The sequence below is a fragment of the Oncorhynchus tshawytscha genome, linkage group LG10 (genome assembly GCF_018296145.1).
Source record: "Oncorhynchus tshawytscha isolate Ot180627B linkage group LG10, Otsh_v2.0, whole genome shotgun sequence".
In the NCBI taxonomy this organism is placed as follows: domain Eukaryota; kingdom Metazoa; phylum Chordata; class Actinopteri; order Salmoniformes; family Salmonidae; genus Oncorhynchus; species Oncorhynchus tshawytscha.
In genome coordinates this window covers 39049875-39073444 of record NC_056438.1, presented here as the reverse complement: position 1 = coordinate 39073444, position 23570 = coordinate 39049875, and the positions used below count along the sequence as shown (strand labels likewise).

The window sequence follows — 23570 nt, the reverse complement described above, 5'->3', positions numbered from 1 at the left end:
GGAGGAGTTGCAGTCTACTGCAGAGATAGCCTGCAAAGTAATGTAATACTTTCTAGGTCCATACCCAAACAGTTCGAACTACTCATTTAAAAAATGACTCTCTCCAGAAATAAGTCTCTCACTGTTGCCGCCTGCTACCGACCCCCCTCAGATCCCAGCTGTGCCCTGGACACCATTTGTGAATTGATCGCCCCCCATCTAGCTTCAGTGTTTGTTCTGTTAGGTGACCTAAACTGGGATATGCTTAACACCCCGGCAGTCCGACAATCTAAGCTAGATGCCCTCAATCTCACACAAATCATCAAGGAACCCACCAGGTACAACCCTAAATCTGTAAACAAGGGCACCCTCATAGAAGTCATCCTGACCAACTGGCCCTCCGCTGTCTTCAACCAGGATCTCAGCGATCACTGCCTGGTCATTCTTTAAAAGTAACTTCCTCACCATTTTAGATAAGCATGCTCCGTTCAAAAAATGCAGAACTAAGAACAGATATAGCCCTTGGTTCACTCCAGACCTGACTGCCCTCGACCAGCACAAAGCAGTCAGTCAGGAAAGCTAAGGCCAGCTTCTTCAGGCAGAAATTTGCATCCTGTAGCTAACTCCAAAAAGTTCTGGGACACTGAAGTCCATGGAGAACAAGAGCACCTCCTCCCAGCTGCCCACTGCACTGAGGCTAGGTAACACCGTCACCACCGATAAATCCATGATTATCAAAAACTTCAAACAAGCATTTCTCAACGGCTGGCCATGCCTTCCTCCTGGCTACTCCAACCTCGGCCAACGGCTCCGACCCCCCGCAGCTACTCGCCCAAGCCTCTCCAGGTTCTCCTTTACCCAAATCCAGATAGCAGATGTTCTGAAAGAGCTGCAAAACCTGGACCCGTACAAATTAGCTGGGCTTGACAATCTGGACCCTCTATTTCTGAAACTATCCGCCGCCATTGTCGCAACCCCAATTACCAGCCTGTTCAACCTCTCTTTCATATTGTCTGAGATCCCCAAGGATTGGAAAGCTGCCGCAGTCATCCCCCTCTTCAAAGGGGGAGACACCCTGGACCCAAACTGTTACAGACCTATATCCATCCTGCCCTGCCTATCTAAGGTCTTCGAAAGCCAAGTCAACAAACAGGTCACTGACAATCTCGAATCCCACCGTACCTTCTCCGCTGTGCAATCTGGTTTCCGAGCCGGTCACGGGTGCACCTCATCCACGCTCAAGGTACTAAACGATATCATAACCGCCATCAATAAAAGACAGTACTGTGCAGCCGTCTTCATCGACCTTGTCAAGGCTTTCGACTTTGTCAATCACCATATTCTTATCGGCAGACTCAGTAGCCTCGGTTTTTCTGATGACTGCCTTGCCTGGTTCACCAACTACTTTGCAGACAGAGTTCAGTGTGTCAAATCGGAGGGCATGCTGTCCGGTCCTCTGGCAGTCTCTGGGGGTGCCACAGGGTTCAATTCTCGGGCCGACTCTTTTCTCTGTATATATCAATGATGTTGCTCTTGCTGCGGGCGATTCCCTGATCCCCCTCTACGCAGACAACACCATTCTGTATACTTCCGGCCCGTCCTTGGACACTGTGCTATTTAACCTCCAAACGAGCTTCAATGCCATACAACACTCCTTCCGTGGCCTCCAACTGCTCTTAAACGCTAGTAAAACCAAATGCATGCTTTTCAACCGTTCGCTGCCTGCACCCACACGCCCGACTAGCATCACCACCCTGGATGGTTCTGACCTAGAATATGTGGACATCTATAAGTACCTAGGTGTCTGGCTAGCCTGTAAACTCTCCTTCCAGACTCATATCAAACATCTCCAATCTAAAATCAAATCTAGAGTCGGCTTTCTATTCCGCAACATAGCCTCCTTCACTCACGCCGCCAAACTTACCCTAGTAAAACTGACTATCCTACCGATCCTCGACTTCCGCGATGTCATCTACAAAATAGCTTCCAACATTCTACTCAGCAAACTGGATGCAGTTTATCACAGTGCCATCCGTTTTGTTACTAAAGCACCTTATACCATCCACCACTGCGACCTGTATGCTCTAGTCGGCTGGCCCTCGCTACATATTCGTCGCCAGACCCACTGGCTCCAGGTCATCTACAAGTCCATGCTAGGTAAAGCTCCGCCTTATCTCAGTTCACTGGTCACGATGGCAACACCCACCCGTAGCACGCGCTCCAGCAGGTGTATCTCACTAATCATCCCTAAAGCCAATTCCTCATTTGGCCGCCTTTCGTTCCAGTTCTCTGCTGCCTGTGACTGGAACGAATTGCAAAAATCGCTGAAGTTGGAGACTTTTATCTCCCTCACCAACTTCAAACATCTGCTATCTGAGCAGCTAACCGATCGCTGCAGCTGTACATATAGTCAATCGGTAAATAGCCCACCCAATTTGACCTACCTTATCCCCATACTGTTTATATTTATTTACTTTTCTGCTCTTTTGCACACCAATATCTCTACCTGTACATGACCATCTGATCATTTATCACTCCAGTGTTAATCTGCAAAATTTTAATTATTCGCCTACCTCCTCATGCCTTTTGCACACAATGTATATAGACTCTTTTTTCGACTGTGTTATTGACTTGTTAATTGTTTACTCCATGTGTCTGTTCACACTGCTATGCTTTATCTTGGCCAGGTCGCAGTTGCAAATGAGAACTTGTTCTCAACTAGCCTACCTGGTTAAATAAAGGTGAAATTTAAAAAAAGGCATCAAGTATATTCTTTTGGTCATTTTTCAGCAGTGGTACGATTTACAGCTACGGTCTTAGAATTACATTGGAATGCATTAGCTGTTATCCATGTTGTAATTACTCTATGCAAGTAGACAAATGCACCTTGCAGCTCCTCATATTCAGCTTAACTCAGCATTAATACCCTCTTTGGGATAGGCGGGACGCTAGCGTCCCACCTGGCCAATAGCCAGGGAAAATGCAGAGCGCCAAATTCAAATAAAATACTATAAAAATCGAACTTTCATTAAATCACACACGTAAGACACCAAATTAAAGCTACACTCGTTGTGAATCCAGCCAACATGTCAGATTTCAAAAAGGCTTTTTGGTGGAAGCATAAGATGCTATTATCTGATAATAGCACAACAAGAGAGTAGCATATTTCAACTCTGCAGGCGTGACACAAAACGCAGAAATAAAATATAAATCATGCCTTACCTTTGATGAACTTCTTTTGTTGGCACTCCAATATGTCCCATAAACATCGCAAATGGTCCTTTTGTTCGATTAATTCCGTCCATATATATCCAAAATGTCCATTTATTTGGCGCATTTGATCCAGAAAAACACTGGTTCCACTACAAAATATCACTACAAAATATCTCAAAGGTTACCTGTAAACTTTGCCAAAACATTTCAAACTACTTTTGTAATACAACTGTAGGTATTTTTAAACGTAAATAATCAATAAAATTGAAGACTGGATGATCTGTGTTCAATACAGGAAGACAACAAAATCAAGCATGCTTTCTGGTCTTGCGCAACTATTCAAACAGTACACATGATGTGACACTTGTTCAAGATGGCCATACTTCTTCATTACACAAAGGAATAACCTCAACCAATTTCTAAAGACTGGTGACATCCAGTGGAATCGGTAGGAACTGCAAACAAGTCCCTTAGACATCTGGTTTCCCAATGAAAAGACATTGAATAGACAGTGACATCAATAAAAAAGAAAAATCGGAATGGTTTGTCCTCTGGGTTTTGCCTGCTACATAAGTTCTGTTATACTCACAGACATGATTCAAACAGTTTTAGAAACTTCAGAGTGTTGTCTATCCAAATCTACTAATGATATGCATATCTTATATTCTGGGCATGAGTAGCAGGAAGTTGAATTTGGGCACGCTATTTATCCAAAAGTGAAAATGCTGCCCCCTATCCCGAAGAAGTTTTAAGCATATTTAGCTAATGCATCGCATTTATGCTGTTGAACATTGCACGTGCCTGAAATATCATTTTCCGACGATAGGCACATATTGAACATTTATATTCATTTTAGCTTGTGCACAACCATAGGAGCTTTATGGTGTACACCAAAAATAGAGTGTTATTGCATTTGCATAACTGTGTTGTTTGATGTACGAATGTTGTCGTTGTTTTACTGAAAACATAAGTCAATACATACGGACTTACAGTCACAGTATTACTATACGCTACAGCTCAAAGAATATAGATTTATTTTTTACTTATTTAAATTTTTTTATGAGAATAATAAAACTTGTACATGGTGAAGTATCCTTAATTCTTATTACAAGGTACTATTGGGTTACAATATCATGAAATGTTTTCGGATATCTGAATAGTAGAAATACGTGTGTTTAACGTATGTTTTTAACCTGAGCACTTGCTGCGTGATGAAGGCATTTGCTTTTTTGTCCTCTATTGGTCCCGCAAGCAAGGGGGAGGCCGATGACTGAGCGCCCCCATCAAATAAACTCAATGAATTGCGAACTCCTTGAATTTCGCAATTATATCCTTAAAAAAAATGTTTCTTGCTCACTTTTTTTGTGTTTACTCTTGGAATATATTTTTGTACAATATTTTTTTAAATTAATACAAATGATCGAATAATATCTGTTTGGATATTCAAATAATCGAGCCCATCTCTAGAGAATAACACTTCAATCTGTCTAAAATAATTATATATATACTGTATAATATAAATGCCACTTAGCAGATGCTTTACCCAAAACAACAATGTGCATACATTGGTATGTGATCCCTGCTGGGATTGAACCCACGACCTTGGCGTTGCTAGTGCCACGCTCGTGCCAACTAAGCCATAGGACTATAATTAACATGGACCGATTCTTCCATGAATTATCAACCCTTGATATAGAATGTTTATGCATATTCGTATGATATAGAATAATGTATTTTAGTAAGGCTTATAATACCTTCAGTCAATAAGAACAAATTCTTATTTACAATGACGGACTACCTCGGCCAAATCTAGACGACGCTGGGCCAATCACGACTGGATGTGATCCAGCCTGGAATCAAACCAGGGACTGTAGTGACACCTCTCACACTGATAGACAGTGCATTAGACCGCTGCGCCACTCGGGAGCCCGAGAACAAGGCTGTAACATAACAAAATGTGGAAAAAGTTAAGGGGTCTGAATACTTTCCGAAAGCACTGTGTATACATGCTTATGACAAGTCTTATGATTTGTCATAAGCATTACAGTGTATTATACCTGTCAGCTTTAAAATATAGAGTTACAACAATAATTTGATAATTAGATAATAAACAGAGTAGCAGCAGCGTAAAAGAGGGTTCTGGGTAGCCCTTTGATTAGCTGTTCAGGAGGCTTATGGCTTGGGGGTAGAAGCTGTTAAGAAGCCTTTTGGACCTATACTTGGCGCTCCGATACCACTTGCCGTGCAGTAGCAGAAAGAACAGTCTATGACTATTGTGGCTGGAGTCTGACAATTTTTAGGGCCTGGATGGCGGGAAGCTTGGCCCCAGTGATGTACTGGGTCGTACGCACTACCCTCTGTAGTGCATTACGGTCAGAGGCCGTGCAGTTGACATACAAGGCAGTGATGCAACCCGGCCAGGTCTCTGACCTCCTCCCTATAGGCTGTCTCGCTGTTGGTGATCAGGCCTACCACTGTTGTGTCATAGGCAAACTTGATGATGGTGTTGGAGTCATGCCTGGCCATGCAGTCAAGAGTTAACAGGGAGTACTCGAGGGGACTGAGCACGCACCCCTGAGGGGCCCCCGTGTTGAGGTTCAGCGTGGGCGGATGTGTTGTTACCTACCCTTACCACCTGGGAGACCTGTCAGGAAGTCCAGGATCCAGTTGCAGAGGGAGGAGTTTAGTCCCAGGGTCCTTAGCTTAGTGATGAGCTAAGCATGGCGCTGACAGAGATGGTCGCCTCGCTTCGAGTTCTTAGGAAACTATGCAGCATTTCATTTTTTTATGTATTATTTCTTACATTGTTACCCCAGGAAATCTTAAGTCTTATTACATACAGCCCGGGAAGAACTATTGGATATAAGAGCACGTCAACTTACCAACATTACGACCAGGAATACGACTTTCCCGAAGCGGATCCTCTGTTCGGACCACCACCCAGGACAATGGAACTAATACCAGTAGGCGATCCAAAACAACGATGCCGCAGAAGGGGCAGATGAAGTGGCCATCTGGCCAGGCTCTGTAGACGTGCACATCGCACACTGCTCCCGAGCCAATGTCCAGTCTCTTGAAAACAAGGTAGACGAAATTTGAGCAAGGGTTGCTTTCCAGAGAGACATCAGAGTTTGTAACATTCTCTGTTTCTCGGAATATATTGTCGGAATCGGTTCAGCCACCGGGCTTCTCCTTGCATCGCGCCAACAGAGATAAACACCTCTGGGAAAAGGAAGGGTGGGGGTGTATGCTTTATGATTAACGACTCATGGTGTAATCATAACAACATACAGGAACTCAAGACCTTTTGCTCACCTGATCTAGAATTCCTTACAATCATGTGCCAGCCATTTTACCTACCAAGAGAATTAATTCTCGTCAGTTATAGTCACAGCTGTGTACATTCCCCCTCAAGCAGACACCAAGATGGCCATCAAGGAACTTCACTGGACTATATGCGAACTGGAAACCATACATCTTGAGGCTGCATTAATTGTAGCTGGGGATTTTAAAGCAAATTTGAGAACAAGTCCACCTAAATTCTTCCAGCCTATTGATTGCGCTACACGTATCCCTTGATCACTGCTACTCTAACTTCCGCGATGCATACGAAGCACTCCTCCGCCCTCCCTTCGGCAAATCCGATCACAACACCATCTTTCTCAAACAGGACGTACCAGTGACGAGAACCATTCAACGCTGGTCCGACCAATCGGAAGCCAAGCTTCAAGATTGTTTTGATCACGTAGACTGGAAAATGTTCCGATCAGCCTCAGAGAACAACATCGACCTATACGCTGACTCGTGAGTGCGTTTATAACAAAGTACATTGGAGATGTTGTACCCACTGTGACTATTAAAACCTACCCTAACCAGAAACCGTGGATGGATGGCGGCATTCATGCAAAACTGAAAGCGCGATCCACCATATTTAACGATGGAAAGAGGTCTGGAAACATCATCTCCACTTCGCTGGCCCTCAACATTAGAGCCACACAAAGGGGTGCATTGCTCAGCCCCCTCATGTACTCTCTGTTCACCCACAACTGCGTGTCAAAGAACGCCTCCAACTCAATCATCAAGTTTGCAGATGACACAACCTTGATTACCAACAACGACGAGACAGCCTACAGGGAAGGAGGTGAGGGCACTCGGAGTGTGGCGTCAGGAAAACAACCTCTCACTCAACAAAGGAGATGATCGTGGACTTCAGGAAACAACAGAGGGAGCACACCCCCTATCAACGCCGAAGGGACAGCAGTGGAGAAGCTGAAAAGTTTTAAGTTACTCGGCATACATATCACAGATTAACTGAAATGGTCCACCCACACCGACAGTGTGGTGAAGAAGACTAAACAGCACCTCTTCAACCTCAGGAGGCTGAAGAAATTTGGCTTGTCACCCAAAACCCTGACAAACTTTTACAGATGCACAATTTAGAGCATCCTGTCGGGCTCCTATCATAGCCTGGTACGGCAACTGCCCCACCCTCAACCGCAAGGCTCTCTAGAGGATGGTGCGGTCTGCACAACGCATCACTGGGGGCAAACTACCTGCCCTCCAGGACACCTGCAGCACCCAATGTCACAGGAAGGCCAAAAAGATTATCAAGGACATCAACCACCTGAGCCACTGCCGGGTACAGGTGCATCAAAGCTGGGACCGAGAGACTGAAAAACAGCTTCTATCCCAATGCCATCAGATTGCATCCATCAGTGATTGCTGTTTAGCAGTCTAACTCAGAGAGGCTGCTGCCAACATTGAGACCCAATCACTGGCCACTCTAATAAATGGATCACTAGTACTTTATACAATGCACTCTAAATAATGCCAAATTAATAATGTTTACATATCACATGTATATACGGTATATTATACCATCTATTGCACCTTGCCTATGCCACTCGGCCATTGCTCATCCATACACTTACATGTACATATTCTCATTCACTCCTTTAGATTTGTGTATTAGGTAGTTGTGGGGGAATTGTTAGATTACGTGTTAGATATTACTGCACTGTCAGAACTAGAAACACAAGCATTTCGCTACACTCGCATTAACATCTGCTAACAGTGTGTGTGTGACAAAGAACATTTGATTATTTGATTTGATCTTTGAAAGCACGATGGTGTTGAACACTGAGCTGTAGTCAATGAATAGCATTTTCACATAAGTGTTCCTTTAGTCCAGGTGGGAAAGGGCAGTGTTGAGTGCAAGAGAGATTGCATCAACTGTGGATCTGTTGGGGCGGTATGCAAATTGGAGTGGGTCTAGGGTTTCTGGGATAATGATGTTGATGTGAGCCATGACCAGCCTTTCAAAGCACTTCATGGCTACATACGTGAGTGCTACTGGTTGGTATTCATTTAGGCAGGTTAGCTTAGTGTTCTGGGGCACAGGGACTATGGTGGTATGTTTGAAACATGTTGGTATTACAGACTCAGTCAGGGACCGGTTGAAAATGTTAGTGAAGCCAGTTGGTCAGTACACATCCTGGTAATCTGTCTGGCACTGCGGCCTTGTGAATGTTGACCTGTTTAAAACATCTTCGGGATCGGTGTCCCGTCCACGGGACGGTTGAGCTGACATATGCTAATCGCATAAACCTGAGGTTATAAGTATCAAGAAAATTTCCCAGGACATAGACATGTCTGATATTGGCAGAAAGCTTAAAGTCTTGTTAATCTAACTGTGCTGTCTAATTTACAGTAGCTATTACAGTGAAAGCATACCATGCTATTGTTTGAGGAGAGTGCACAGTTTGGAACTTGAAAAGTTAATAATTAATCAGTTAATCAGACCTAGTCTTTGCACCAACACTGCTGCCATCTAGTGGCCAACATCTCAATTGCACCTGAGCTGCAATAATACATTATGGCCTCTCTCTTGCATTTCAAAGATGTTACAAAAAAATACAAAAGAATGTTTTTTTTTCTCTTTATATTACCTTTCACCATATCTATTGTGTTATATTCTCCTACATTCCTTTCACATTTCCACAAACTTCAACGTGTTTCCTTTCAAATGGTACCAAGAATATGCATACCCTTGCTTCAGGGCCTGAGCTTCAGGCAGTTAGATTTGGGTACGTCGTTTTGGGCAAAATTTTAAAAAATGGGACGGATCCTTACCCACGGCGAGCATGATCACACAGTCGTCCGGAACAGCTGATGCTCTCATGCATGCTTCAGTGTTACTTGCCTCGAAGCGAACATAGAAGTAATTTAGGTCATCTGGTAGGCTTGTGTCACAGGGCAGGTCGTGGCTGTGCTTCCCTTTGTAGACTGGAATAGTTTGCAAGTCCTGCCACATCCGTCGAGCGTCGGAGACGGTGTAGTATGATTCAATCTTAGTCCTGTATTGACGCTGTGCCTGTTTGATGGTTTGTCGGAGGGCATAGCTGGATTTCTTATAAGCTTTCTGGGTTAGAGTCCCACTCCTTGAAAGCGGCAGCTCTAGCCTTTAGCTCAGTGTGGATGTTGCCATGTAAACCAAGGCTTCTGGTTGGGATATGTACGTACGGTCACTGTGGGGATGACATCATCAATGCGCTTATTGATAAAGCCAGTGACTGATGTGGTGTACTCCTCAATGCCATCGGAAGAATCCCGGAACATATTCCAGCCTGTGCTAGCAAAACAGTCCTATAGCTTAGCATCTGCCTCATCTGACCACTTTCTTTTTGACCGAGTCACAGGTGCTTCCTGCTTTGGTTTATGTTTGTAAGCAGGAATCAGGATGGAATTATGGTCAGATTTACACGCGTCTGGAGTAAAGGTGTTCTAGAGTTTTTTTCCCCTCTGGTTTCACATTTAACATGCTGGTAGAAATTAGGTAAATTAGGTCAAAAGGATTTGTGTTTCCTGTTTACTTATGACCGTATACAGCTAATTGAGTGCGGTCTTATTGCCAGCATCGATTTGTGGTGGTATGTGTAGACAGCTACGAAAAATACAGATGAAAACTCTCTTGGTAAATAGTGTGGTCTACAGCTTATCATGAGATACTCTACCTCAGGCGATCAAAACCTCAAGACTTCCTTAGATTTCATGTACCTGCGGTTGTTTACAAATATACATAGACCATCACCCCTTACAATCACCCCTTTCTCCTGCATATGACGGGGATGAGGGCCTTGTAGGGCGTCTGAAGTAAATACTTCCCGTACGACTTGTTGAAGAAAAAGTCATTCTCCAGTATGGGGTGAATAATCACTGTCATGATATCTAGAAGCTATTTTCGGTCATAAGACATGGTGGCAGAAACATTAAGTATGAAAAAACATGCACAATTGATTACGGGATCATAAAACGGCAGTCATCTCTTTCGGCGCCACTCCGATATACCAACAGAGAACATTGAAGTCCCTTTAGGCAGAATTAGAATAGACTCAATTAATCGATTCATCTGTTGCCATTCTTCTCGATTGACACTATTCTTGATCAGTCTGTTGTGATCACGATTGGCGGATGCGGCTATCGTTAGACAGTACTATTGAATAAATTATATGGCTATAGAAGTACTCACCATGATGAGCGAGCTCAGCAGCATGGCCTGGATACGCTTGGTGCCCTGGTGCCTGAATGGAATATCAACAACAGTTTGTTAGCAAATGGTGGGGGGGACTCACTCTTTGTGCAATAAAAAACGTTTAACATGTTTTTTTAATGACTACCTCATTTCTCTATCCCACACATACAATTATCTGTAAGTGAATTTCAAACACAGATTGAACCACAAAGACCAGTGAGGTTTTCCAATGCCTCGCAAAGAAGGGCACCCATTGGTAGGTGGGTAAAAAAAATGTAAGCATATATTGAATATCCCTTTGACCATGGTAGAGTTATTAATTACACTTTGGATGGTGTATCAATATACCCAGTCACTACAAAGATACAGGCATCCTTCTTAACTCAGTTGCCAGAAAGGAAGGATTTCACCATGAGGCCAATGGTGACATTAAAACAGTTACAGAGTTTAATGGCTGTGATAAGAGAAAACTGAGGATGTATCAACAACAATTGTAGATACTCCACAATACCAACCTAATTGACACAGTGAAAAGAAGGAAGCCTGTACAGAAAACAAATATTCCAAAACATGCATCCTGTTTGCAACAAGGCACTAAAGTTATATTGTAAAAATGTGGCAAAGAAATGCACTTTTTGTCCTAAATACAAAAATGGGGCAAATCCAATACAACACATTACTAAGCACCACTCTACATATTTTCAATCATAGAGGTGACTGCATCATATTATGGGTATATGTGTAATCGTTAAGAACTGTGAGTTTCAGGATAAAAAATGTGCGGATTGGAGCTAAGCACAGGCAAAATCCTAGAGGAAAACCTGGTTCAGTCTGCTTTCCACCAGATACTGGGAGATGAATTCACCTTTCAGCAGGACAAAAGCCTAAAACACAAGGCCAAATCTTCACTGGAGTTGCTTACAAAGTGGCAAAGTTACAGTTTGACTTAAATCGACTTGAAATTCTATGGCAAGACCTTAAATGGTTGTCTAACAATGATCAACAACCAATTCGACAGAGCTTGATGCATTTTTAAAAGAATAATAGGCACAATTCAGGTATGGAAAGCTCTTAGAGGCTTACCCAGAAAGTCTCACAGCTGTAAAATTAGCTTCTACAAAGTATTTACTCAGGGGTGTGAATTATGTAAACAAGATATTTCTCTATTTAATACATTTCAAAACACTGTCATTATGGGGTATTGTGTAAATGGTTGAGATTATTATGTTTAATCCATTTTCAATTCAGACTGTAAAACATCAAAATGTGGAATAAGTCAAGGGGTTTGAATATTTTCTGAAGGAATTGTATATGTAGTATAACATATAGCTCTACTAACTAGGTATATTCTCTATAGTACATCTGTGTGGAAAGTCAAGTATGAAAATAAAACGTATCTACATCCTTATATTATTACTAGAAATAGAGCTATAATAGAAAAATAATATACATTTTAATTCCAATGGCATCCTGGAAGTGTGTTGTGAATTGACCCAGATGTTTATAAGCACCTTCATAAGCACAGTACCTGTGCCTCTGCAGCACTAACTCATAAAAGTGTGTCATCCAGTGGTGTGTATTCATCAGTGCTAAGGGAAGCCAGGCCTCCGTATAAATTTGACAAAGAAAAACTAAATCATTTATATTTTTGTCTCTCTTTGCTTCATAATTGTCCTTCAATTTGCAAGAGGCTGAATGTATGTCACTGGAGAAAGCAGCTGATCGAGTGAAACAGCGCACCTCTGTCTCTGTATGTATAACCCATCTATCTGATGCTGTCTGGTCAAAAAGAGAATGACAATGTTGCCGCCCCTACCATTGAATGCATGGGATGCCAGCGAGCATTTGGCCTCCCTATAAAAAAATATAAAATAATAGTCAATCAGCGTTGAGCTAAAAGAGAGCTCAACTGTTGATGGTCCTGGAGCACCTAAAAAAAAGTGTAAAGTGAAGGCAGTTTGGATTTGGCTTCTCAACCAATCACATCAGAAGCTAAACGTAATTAGAAAATAAACTTGAATTGTTGCATCTCGTTGAATTGTTGTCCCTTTCCCAACTTAGCCATAGATGGAGATAGTGATTTGGACTAGGGGTTTTCCTTAATTCTCCCTACTGGCCAATGATTATGACGGTGATTATGATCCAACCATAAATTTATACACTGTGCCCCTTGCCTGAGAGGATGGAAGTTCAATATGTAGCTAGATGAGGTGGGCTAATGTTAACTAGCTGGCTCATCGTTGCCCATGAAAATGATTTACGCTAGCAAGCGCAACTAAATTAGAGAGCTGCATTCCCACTGGCCCCGACAAATAGCATTGTAGCGTGGTCTGCATTTTTTATGCTGAGGGTGGGAGTGGGCATTCAGACAAACAACTTTGGGATTATTTCTAACGGTTGTCTTTCTGTTTTGGATGCGTTATCTATTGTATTAAAATAACCTCTGCCATACTATTCAGAAACTCTCATAGGCTAATTCTGCTTCACGTTCTGTAGCCTACCTCACCTCACTTGTGTTGGGCGTGCGAGATCAAATGCGTGGTCCCAAATAAATAGCCTGTAGGATAGAAAAGCATACGCAGTTGTCTTTCCAAGGAAATTAACTTCCTAAATATGACATGCTATAGTTTAGGCTCTGACATTGACAGGAAATAAATATTGATAACACATTTTTCTGTCTGCCTGCAAATTGTCCAACTCCTATTAAAGTTGGTATTATTTAAAAATAGTTGTCTTTCTGTTTGTAGATTATTCGTTATACTTGATGATTTTGATTCTGTAGCCTACCTTTCTTCCCTTTTACTGGGCATGTGCAATCAAATAAAAAATATGATAGGCTATAGTTTAAACTCTGACATTGACTGGAATAACACATGTATTTTATTGTGCTTGCATATCGTCCCGTTCCTAAAAGTTATTCTTTAATCTAGTCAAGTAAGTGTCCACTCTCCTGTATTTAGGCCCAACTCTACAATCTTTCAAACTACATCTAGCCTAATACTGATAGCCGAATATAATGGGCACAGTCAGAATCTCTGGTATTTTGACCTATTTTTCACATTTTGATCTTGACTTGGGTGGCAAAATTGTTGGGACCAGGGCTGCAAAGTGAGCTGCGTCAGATACATCTAAAATAACATTGCGGGACTGCCGTCAGGTACAGGACTAATTCTTGTTGGGACCAGGGCTGCAAAGTGAGCTGTGTCAGATACATCTAAAATAACATTGCGGGACTGTGGTCAGGTACGGGACTAATTCTTGCTGGGGCGACTCGGTTAAGAAGGCCGTGGCATCGGGCGGGTGCGGCGTGAAAAGCAGCAGGAGCTGGATGAAGATATCAGTCCTGTGCAGACCTCTACTTTAAAGTACTTCCTCTATTAGCTAGTCCTCTCCTTGGCATCAGGGGCAGCAGACAAACAGAGGAATCTAATCTCCTCTAACAATTAAGAAAAAGCAAAGGAATAAGGAGGAGAGAAGATGAGTGGGTTGAGTCACTGAGTGGGTTGAGTCACTATACTCGGCCTTGTCTCGGGATGGTAAGTTGGTGGTTGAAGATATCCCTCTAGTGGTGTGGGGGCTGTGCTTTGGCAAAGTGGGTGGGGTTATATCCTGCCTGTTTGGCCCTGTCCGGGGGTATCATCGGATGGGGCCACAGTGTCTCCTGACCCCTCCTGTCTCAGCCTCCAGTATTTACGCTGCAGGTGTTTGTGTCGGACTAGGGTCAGTTTGTTATATCTGGAATACTTCTCCTGTCTTATCCGGTGTCCTGTGTGAATTTAAGTATGCTCTCTCTAATTCTCTCTTTCTTTCTCTCTCGGAGGACCTGAGCCCTAGGACCATGCCTCAGGACTACCTGGCATGATGACTCCTTGCTGTCCTCAGTCCACCTGGCCGTGCTGCTGCTCCAGTCTCACCTGTTCTGCCTGCGGCTATGGAATCCTGACCTGTTCACCGAACGTGCTACCTGTCCCAGACCTATTATTTGACCATGCTGGTAATTTATGAACATTTGAACATCTTGGCCATGTTCTGTTATAATCTCCACCCTGCACAGCCAGAAGAGGACTGGCCTTGGCCTTTCTAGGGAGTTGTTCCTAGCCAAAGTGCTTCAACATCTGCTTTGCTTGCTGTTTGGGGATTTAGGCTGGGTTTCTGTACAGCACTTTGAGATATCAGCTGATGTACGAAGGGCTATATAAATAAATTAGATTTGATTTGATAATGCTTCTGATTTTGGTGGGAAATACCAGGTTACCTGGGAGAAAAGTGATTTGTTCTCGGGATGAAGCATTTGTAAAATACCAGGAAAATATTAAACCCTAGTACCAAACCAGCCACCCCTAACTCAGAAAGGAGAACCCCCGAGATGAACCTAATGTCCATGGGAAACCCTGTAGCGTGGAGGTAATGAGTGTGACTCACCCAATCTTCACAGTGTCCAGGGTGTGGCAGGGGGTGCCATACACGGGCACCTTGCCCATGATGAACATCATCACCTCCGCGCGCTGGTAGTCTGGCAGGTTGCCACCAAAGAACCCTGTGTGACCATGGGGTAAATTAATGCGTTACAAAACTTTGTCTGTTAAATTGTCAAATGATGCAATTATTTTTCTTTGGCACTGACTTTAAAGGAATGGCGCAAAGACAAGCTATTTCAAATCATACTGTGTGTAGAGCATACAAATTCAAATGCATGTAACTACGGGGTCAACATTAAAGCCCCCCTCTGCAATTTCAACAGCCTGGAAATGTATTTATAGTAGATATCTATCTAAAAAACAGTATAGGAGGGCTCCAGATTAACTGTTCCCTGTGGTGGCACCAACATTTTCCCCAATCAATAATTTGGTCCTTACAATTTTTTAAAAGTTTTATTGTGATTAATTGTATTGTCTGAAAACATACAAAATACATGATCTACACAGCAAAAACAATCTGACGTCAAAACAAGATGTATTGAGATGAAAGAAATTGTGCTTTATCAATTCACCGGATTTTGTTTAATATTACTTTGGACAAAAACAAGACGTCGATATTCCTGTAATGCTTTTTGTATAAACATCTTAAATTACAGCTCAATTTCAGCAAATTTCAAATATGCGATTAATCCCAGCCAAATAAATGTTATCATTTGTGACCCGATTCAGGAATCTAGGCGTATATCTCAAGTCATGACTACACTGGAGAGCAGTTACCATAATTTAAAAAATCTAAACCTCTAAATGTCTTTAACATTTTTTTTATTGTGTAGTGGAGCTGGATAAGTGTTGCTCTCCACTTTCTGGAGGACAGAGTTTTGAAATCAGTGCAATTAGAGTATGATAGCTAAAGAGATGGAGAAAACACCTGTCTCCAGATTACATCTTCAAACTAAGGACAACCGTGGTATGGCATTCCTGACAGGGAGACTCGTCCATCATGCATGATGATGTATACAGGTAAGATAGTCTAGCGTTTGCTAGCTACATTTTCTGATATTACACAATTTACATTTTCAGATATTACACATTTCACAGAAAGAGGTTTAATTTAGAGCTAAATTGTACCATTAGCTAGCTAGCTAGCTAGTTAGCTAGCTAGCTAATGTTAGCTGGCTGGCTCCCTACCTGACATTATTCCCATCCCAGAGCCGTTTGCTTTTCAGGTTAGAGCCTAATGTTAGCTACATAACATGGAACCTCTTTGGTTAGCTCCCAAGCATATTCATGCAGGGTAGTAACGACATGATTTGGGACTATGTTCATTGTTGTTTAACTATCTAACGTTAGCTGGCTGGCTCGTTTGCTAACGTTACGTGACTTGTGTCATCTTACACGTTGTTTACCTAGCTAGGTTCATTGTGTACCTAGCAAGCTAGCTATGGATCTTAAGCTAAAGTGTGCAACACCCATTGAATATGGCCGGTGTCAGTAAACATCTGCAAAAAAAAGCGTAATGAAGTTGTTGCCAGCAGAGCTGGTTAGGCTGTTTTCATGTTATCCAGAGGTAAACAAATCATCGTCCAGAGCGTCAAGTGTTCACTCTGAACGTTCCGAGAGCGAAACAAGATGGATGGACAAAGCAGAGCTCTTCACTAGATACCAAAACATTCAAAGGCCATTTTCTCAAAAGTGAGTTTACAAGTTCATCAACTTTCAAAGCAGAATTACTTTCCCATTGTTCCTCAAAAATGCAGTGTATGATATACCATTTTGTTGCTCTGAGTCTACCTTTATCCCATGCAAAAAAAGCCATTTCAAATTTTGCTACCTACATACCAGGTGATGAGCCACATTTGGCAGCCCTAAACATGTTTTAAAGTCCTTCAAAGTGCTATTGAGATGGTATGATTCAAGACATGTTTGAGATAGGCCTACATTTAAATCTAACATGTCCAACCAGGAAAGATGATAATGATATTTTGATGTGCAACACCTAACCAGTGATTGGCATTCATTATGGGTTGACAATTACGCTATTGTTGCTATAACTTTACTGTCTAAATTTTGTTATTAGATTATTTTGCTCAATAGACAGTAATATATATATTTTTTAAATTACATTTAATTTGGGGCTAATTTACCATCTGACTCTGAGGAAGTGGAAAATCAAAACCCTTTATCCAGATAATTAAAGGGATACTTTGAGATTTTGGCAATGAGGGCCATATTATCTACTACCCAGAGTCAGATGAACTTGTGGATACCTTTTTTATGTATGTGTGTCCAGTATGAAGGAAGTTAGAAGTAAGTAGTTTTGAGAGCAAATGCTAACTAGAGTTAGCACAATGACTGGAAGTATATATATATATATTCTAGCATGCATGGTATCCATGAGTTCATCTGACTCTGGGGAAGTAGATAAAGGGCCTCTATGTGAAAATCCCGAAGTTTCTCTTTAAATATAATTTCCTGCTAGTTAGCCGTGTAACAGAATAATCTAACAGTAAATGTAGGCCTAATATCTTAAAATACTTTGCAGCATAGGATGTTGCCTCTATAAAGGCTTATACAATCCCATCAAATGGCAATATGGGCTTCCTGTGCTCCATAGATACTTAGATACATAGATACAGGGTTAATCGGTACTAAAATGGTCAATATGGAGTTGTGGAAAAAATGTCTTACCTACAGAAAGCTGGTTGTGACTAGATGGAGTACTGCTACGGATGAGATTTACCATTGAACAACAGCAAGACTTTGACTTAATCTTTTGAAGCCAGACCACGACTTGATGCTTTTAGTTGTTATGGCGATAGCTCTCGACAGTTAGGTAAGTTAGATAGCTAGTGTCCCTCAACTATGACAAAAAATATACTTTTAACCACTGTATATTTGTTGACCCATTCATCTGTCATGACAGATAACTAGTGTTCATATGGAAGTTACAGTGACATGACAATTAGCTAAAGTTACTGCCCTCGGGGAGCACGAAGACAAGCTGGAGCGAATTACTAGTGTTTAATCGAGGTGCTTGCCAACGTGAGGTGCTTGCACTGGGCAGCTGTATCACGGTGTCGCAGGCAGTAGCTAACCTGCCAATTTTCCCTCCCATGATTTTATTGCAAGTAGGATAATAGCCAACACAAGAAATAACTAATATTGATAACCATCTAGATGTCATCTTGATACAAGCATGAACAGCAAAAACACCGGGACACAGTGTCCTTCGCTCCAGCTTGCCATGCACTGCTGTCTGGGCTGCAACATTGTGGGACGTTAGCCTAGTGTTGTGGCCAATATCAGGGGGACAGTCACAGTAAGCACACACATACAATGCATACAAGCAACAGCACGCCACCATCATTATTTTCATCAAAAATAAAGAATTGTACATTTTACAAACTGAAAATGTACAATTATTTTGGGCAAAACTAACAGTGAAGTAGTTCAATGGTAAATCTCGTCCTTAGCTGTACTCCAAAAGTGACAGCAAAGGGTCACAAAATGCAACTAAAGGTTGTGGTTATGTAGGCAAGGGCTGGTCCTGCATGTCTGTTGCATGCACACCCCAAACTTCCAAGTGCATATTTGACTCATTAAGTATGCTACTGTATTTGATTATTTGAAAGAATTTAAAGGGTTAGTTTAAGAGTTGGGAAAACAGGGCAGCGTGTCATGAGATTGATGTAGTTGAAGATTTTACGCACATGCCAACACAGTGCTGCTTATGGCTGAAATACACTACACATCTAGTAATCGGTATAGTACATACACCTGGCGGCAGCGGCTGGGCTGGTGTAGTAAGGAAATCTTCATGGCAACGAAGGAAGATGCTGCGATCCTTGTATGTGCATTGTTATGCCTGAAGACAACAGCATTAGATAATGGAAAATACCAACTCCGCTTAACTCTGGTTATCCAAATCAACCCTATCAAAGAGATGAGGACATTTAGGCCTATTTTATAATTAGAAAATTGTAATGATGCTGATGATGACGACGATGATGTCAATATTTTACTTTGGCATGAGTTGGCAGTTGTACAGATGGAACAAGACCAGCGTGTCTTGTTGGTGCCAGTTGTTATTAACTTGGGAGGTAGTTGAAGATAACGTTTATAGGGCCTCCCGGGTGGCGCAGTGGTTAAGGACGCTGTACTGCAGACTCTGGGTTCGCTCCCAGTCTCTGTCGTATCCAGCCGCAACTGGGAGGTCCGTGGGGCGACGCACAATTGGCCTAGCGTCGCCCGGGTTAGGGAGGGCTTGGCCAGTAGGGATGTCCTTGTCTCATCACGCACCAGCGACTCCTGTGGCGGGCCAGGCGCAGTGCGCGCTAACCAAGGTTGCCAGGTGCACGGTGTTTCCTCTGACACATTGGTGCGGCTGGCTTCCGGGTTGGATGCGCGCTGTGTCAAGAAGCAGTGCGGCTTGGTTGGGTTGTGTATCGGAGGACGCGTGACTTTCAACCTTCGTCTCTCCCGAGCCCATACGGGAGTTGTAGCGATGAGACAAGATAGTAGCTACTAAAACAATTGGATACCACGAAATTGGGGTAAAAAAAAAAAAAACTTTATAGTTCTGAGTAGCTGATTGGCGGCTATGTGGGATATGCCTCGCATCTGCTCTGAACACTGCTCACACATGGAGGTAATGGCTAATTTGAGGCAGAATATATTCAACATGTTTGAAAATTATTGGGATGTCATAAGTGCTCGTAGAGTGTCCATTCATGCTGTGAGAGCATTCAACTGCAAATCGGGTATGTGCAAATCAGGCATTCCGTTTTACTTTCGGGACCACAGTCTTAATGCTGTTCTTAACACATCATGTTTGGCTGGATTTTACCGTAACTTGGAGCTAAAATTATCAGACTAGACCTGGCTAGCTAGGTTGCCCGGCTGTCACCGGCAAAGGTTGTCTCACATCGCAGTTGACTATTGGAACCGCTGTTTCTGACCCGAGTATAAGCATGTCGGAGTCCTCTGATTTGGAGATGCACAGTAAAGCCATAAACTGTGAGAACTGTGATCTCTTCACCATAGTGAAAGAATTTACTGACTTGTACACTTGTGAAAAGTGTAAGCAACTCGTTGCCTCAGAGACCGGATCATTGAACTACTAGAGGAGAACAGGGTCCTAAAAGATCGTCTTCAAGACTGCATGCTGACAAAGGGGATAATCCAGGGTGTTCTATGAGACTGGGCTTCTCTACAGTAGCTACTGAGGATACTACCTTGGACCACTTTCCTTTATTAACACATCCCACCAACGAACTACTGCGTCTTGCTCTACATCATCGGAGGCACAGTGGAATCGAGTTAGAAGTAGGAGAGGAGGACCATTACAACATATCCTCCCTCTGCCCTCTCATCCAGACCTGCAGCTCTCTAACCGTTTTACAGCTCTGAGCCCCGACTTCATTGGGGCCCTCCGACGAGGTCCTCTGCCGCTCCCAATGTCTTTCCACCTTAGCACCTAGCGCAAGCTCCTCTGAATATAGTCCTGGGTTACTGAGTCGGCCATCCCCTGGATCAGCCCCCATAGCACGTCCCACAGGCTCGCAGCGACCTTCTCGTCGTCTTCCAGTGGTTGTTGTTATCGGGAGGTCCATAGTTAGGGATGTAGTGATCGCAGAAGCAAGGACCCACAGCTTTCTTGGAGCCCATGTTCATGACATAGATCACTAGGTCCCTACTGTAATGAAGCAGCTTCTGAATGCGCACAGCAGTCATTCATGTTGGTACAAACTACAACAACCTTCACAAATCAGAGCAATTAAAAGATGACATCAGAGGGCTCATATACAGGTTAAAAGAGACAGACAGGCAGGTTGTAATTTCTAGGCCTCTACCAACAATACGTCATGAAATGGGATGCTTTAGTCCTCTCCTTTAGTCCTCTGGCTACACTACTGGATTAAATCATGCTATTCCTCCATGGATTCGAAGTTCATTGACAATTTTTACCAGATGGATGGCTTGAATCCAAATAGGAAAGTGACAAAAGTTATCTTGGCCAACATCGAGGAGGCTCTTATGAAACATTGACTCAACAACAGCCCAACCCCTGCTCATGTAATGGTTCCCATTCCCACTGTTTCACAGTGTTATCGTCATACTGCTACAGATCGCGTAGAGGGCTTGGGCTATTACCTATCAAGATATCTGGGTGCATGACACGAGCCTGGATATTTTGGTTCTCACAGAGACTTGGCTAAACGGCTCGATCCTGGATAAGGAAATTGACATTACTGATTACAACATCTTTAGGTGTGTGACAGACCGAAAAAAAGGAGGGGTGGTTATATATGTGTGAAATCAACTCGTGTCATTATGTTCTCTAAATGTCACTATCCCAAAAAGGTTTAGCTTGTGGTTATAGATGGGGCCATAAACCAAAATATACATTTATCGGTTGCAGGGATTTACTGCGATTAATCTCATAGTCTGAAAGCATTTAAAACCTCTTGGCGCACCCATCCCGTTAGCGGGATTATTTTCAACAACATCTGCTGAATTGCAGAGCGCCAAATTCAAATTAAATTACAAAAAATATTTAATTTTCATGAAATCACAAGTGCAATAAAGCAAAGCACAGCTTAGCTTGTTGATAATCCACCTGGCATGTCAGAAAAAAAAAGCTTTTCGGCGAAAGCTATCCAAGCGTTTATGTTAGGACAACTCTCTCACGAGACTTGAAAATAAAGAGAGCCGCACACTCTAGGAGCTCAGATGCAAAAATGTAATTACCAACGTTTCGATAGCCAAGCTGTCTTCATCAGGGTATAATCACAAACACTGCGGGATGACTCGTTTATGTAGTGTCAAAAGACACAGGTGTCTGTAATCATGGCCAAGAGTGGCCTAATATCATTGGTTAATTATCAAATATTAAAATGGCATACAAAGAACAGCATACAAACAACAAATGGATAGCATACGATCATAAACTCCTTTTAGACTACACAAGCTTATAAACTATTATTGATATGATATTAGGCCACTCTTGGCCATGATTACAGACACCTAAATAGGTGTGCGTTTCTTTTTCTTCTAGATTGTTCTGTTACCCAGTAAACAATAAACCCTATCGTCAAAAAAGCTCTTAAACGATGTCGAATTATAATTATTTTCCTGACACTGGTCATAGACCCATACAAGATTACTTTGAATATAGCCAAAGGGAGCGTGATAAGATCATTGTTTCGGAGTCCCTTTTTGACATGCCGGGAGGTAATTCTGAACTCTCGAAAGAACTGTTACATTTATCTAAGAGCGGGACGAGAACGCATCTACATATAGTCACTCTTAGTGATTATGTGCATCAAGGCATTATTCCATGGGGACTCAGGTGGCAAAAATAACCATCATTGGGACAGCGCACAGATGATTTCTGTGAACGCTGGTGTGCCATCCTGAACAAATGCACTTTTGTTTTAATGACATTAATTGTTGACCAGTTGAAGGATTTTATTAAAATGGATAACACGATTAAACGCACAGCTCTACAAATAGCTGTTAATGATGATGGCATATTCAATGAACTGATGAAAACTAACCAAGCGCTCCAGGACAAGTTGTCTACAGAAATAAAGGAACTTAAAATCAAGAAATTCAACCAAGACAAAAACGATAAGGCCGAGGATAAAGTCAACTTCTGGAGAAACCCTGACAAGGGAGGTCCTGCTCCCCCTCTCCATGACAGACGCAGGAGGGATGCCGCTTACTTCGATCCACCCCGGTCTGATCAACGCTCTACAACCAGCGCCTCATCGGCTTCCAGTGGTAGTTTTTTATTCAACGAGAGACTGGACGGACGGAAGGGCGGAGGTGGCCATCGACAAGATGCCGTACCCGACGGGGTAAGAAGAAACGACTATCAGAGGCAGAGGAGACCGTTCACACGGTCTCAGAACCCACGGGACTGAGTGTCTTTAATTTATCAAGCAAGATACTGAGCCCTGCCCATATCTCCTTGCTTAATAAAAAGGTTATATTTTGTGTCTACAACCCAGTGCAACGATTTAATGTTAAGGTAGACGTGTTTAAGTTTTTTAGAAACATCCATTTAAGGGAAAAGTTTAGCTCCCCTAATTCTGACACTTCTATTGAACCAGTAGGTTGCTCACCTGCACATACTCCGACTCCTTTTAGAAGCACAAGTTATTTCATACCTCCAGCCAATCGCAATCACTCTATCGAGACATATTGCAGACTTGTGGAAAAAGATGTTGGACATCTCCTTAAGAATAAACAGGAGTCCAAATCTTTCCATAATTTACCTAAGGATGAAAAACAAGCTTTGCTTGATTTACAATCCGATACGTCCATCCTTATTCGTCCTGCTGATAAGGATGGTCGGTTGTACTCATGGATAGGACAGTTTATGTACATGAGTGTCATAGACAGCTGCTTGACAACACCTTTTA

At 42.5% G+C, this 23570-nt stretch overlaps 1 protein-coding gene across 5 annotated transcripts in view; it reads right to left on the bottom strand.

Moving 5' to 3' along the window:
* Window positions 1–23570, bottom strand: part of efr3a (EFR3 homolog A (S. cerevisiae)) — a 248436-nt gene that overhangs the window by 50947 nt on the left and 173919 nt on the right. For all 5 annotated transcript variants that reach the window (XM_024419921.2, XM_024419917.2, XM_024419920.2 and 2 more), the window contains exons 12-13: window positions 15146–15260; window positions 10721–10772 (exon numbers count right to left, since the gene is read on the bottom strand). In XM_024419921.2, coding sequence (XP_024275689.1) covers window positions 10721–10772; window positions 15146–15260 — 167 coding nt within the window. The remainder of the gene's footprint in view (window positions 1–10720; window positions 10773–15145; window positions 15261–23570) is intronic.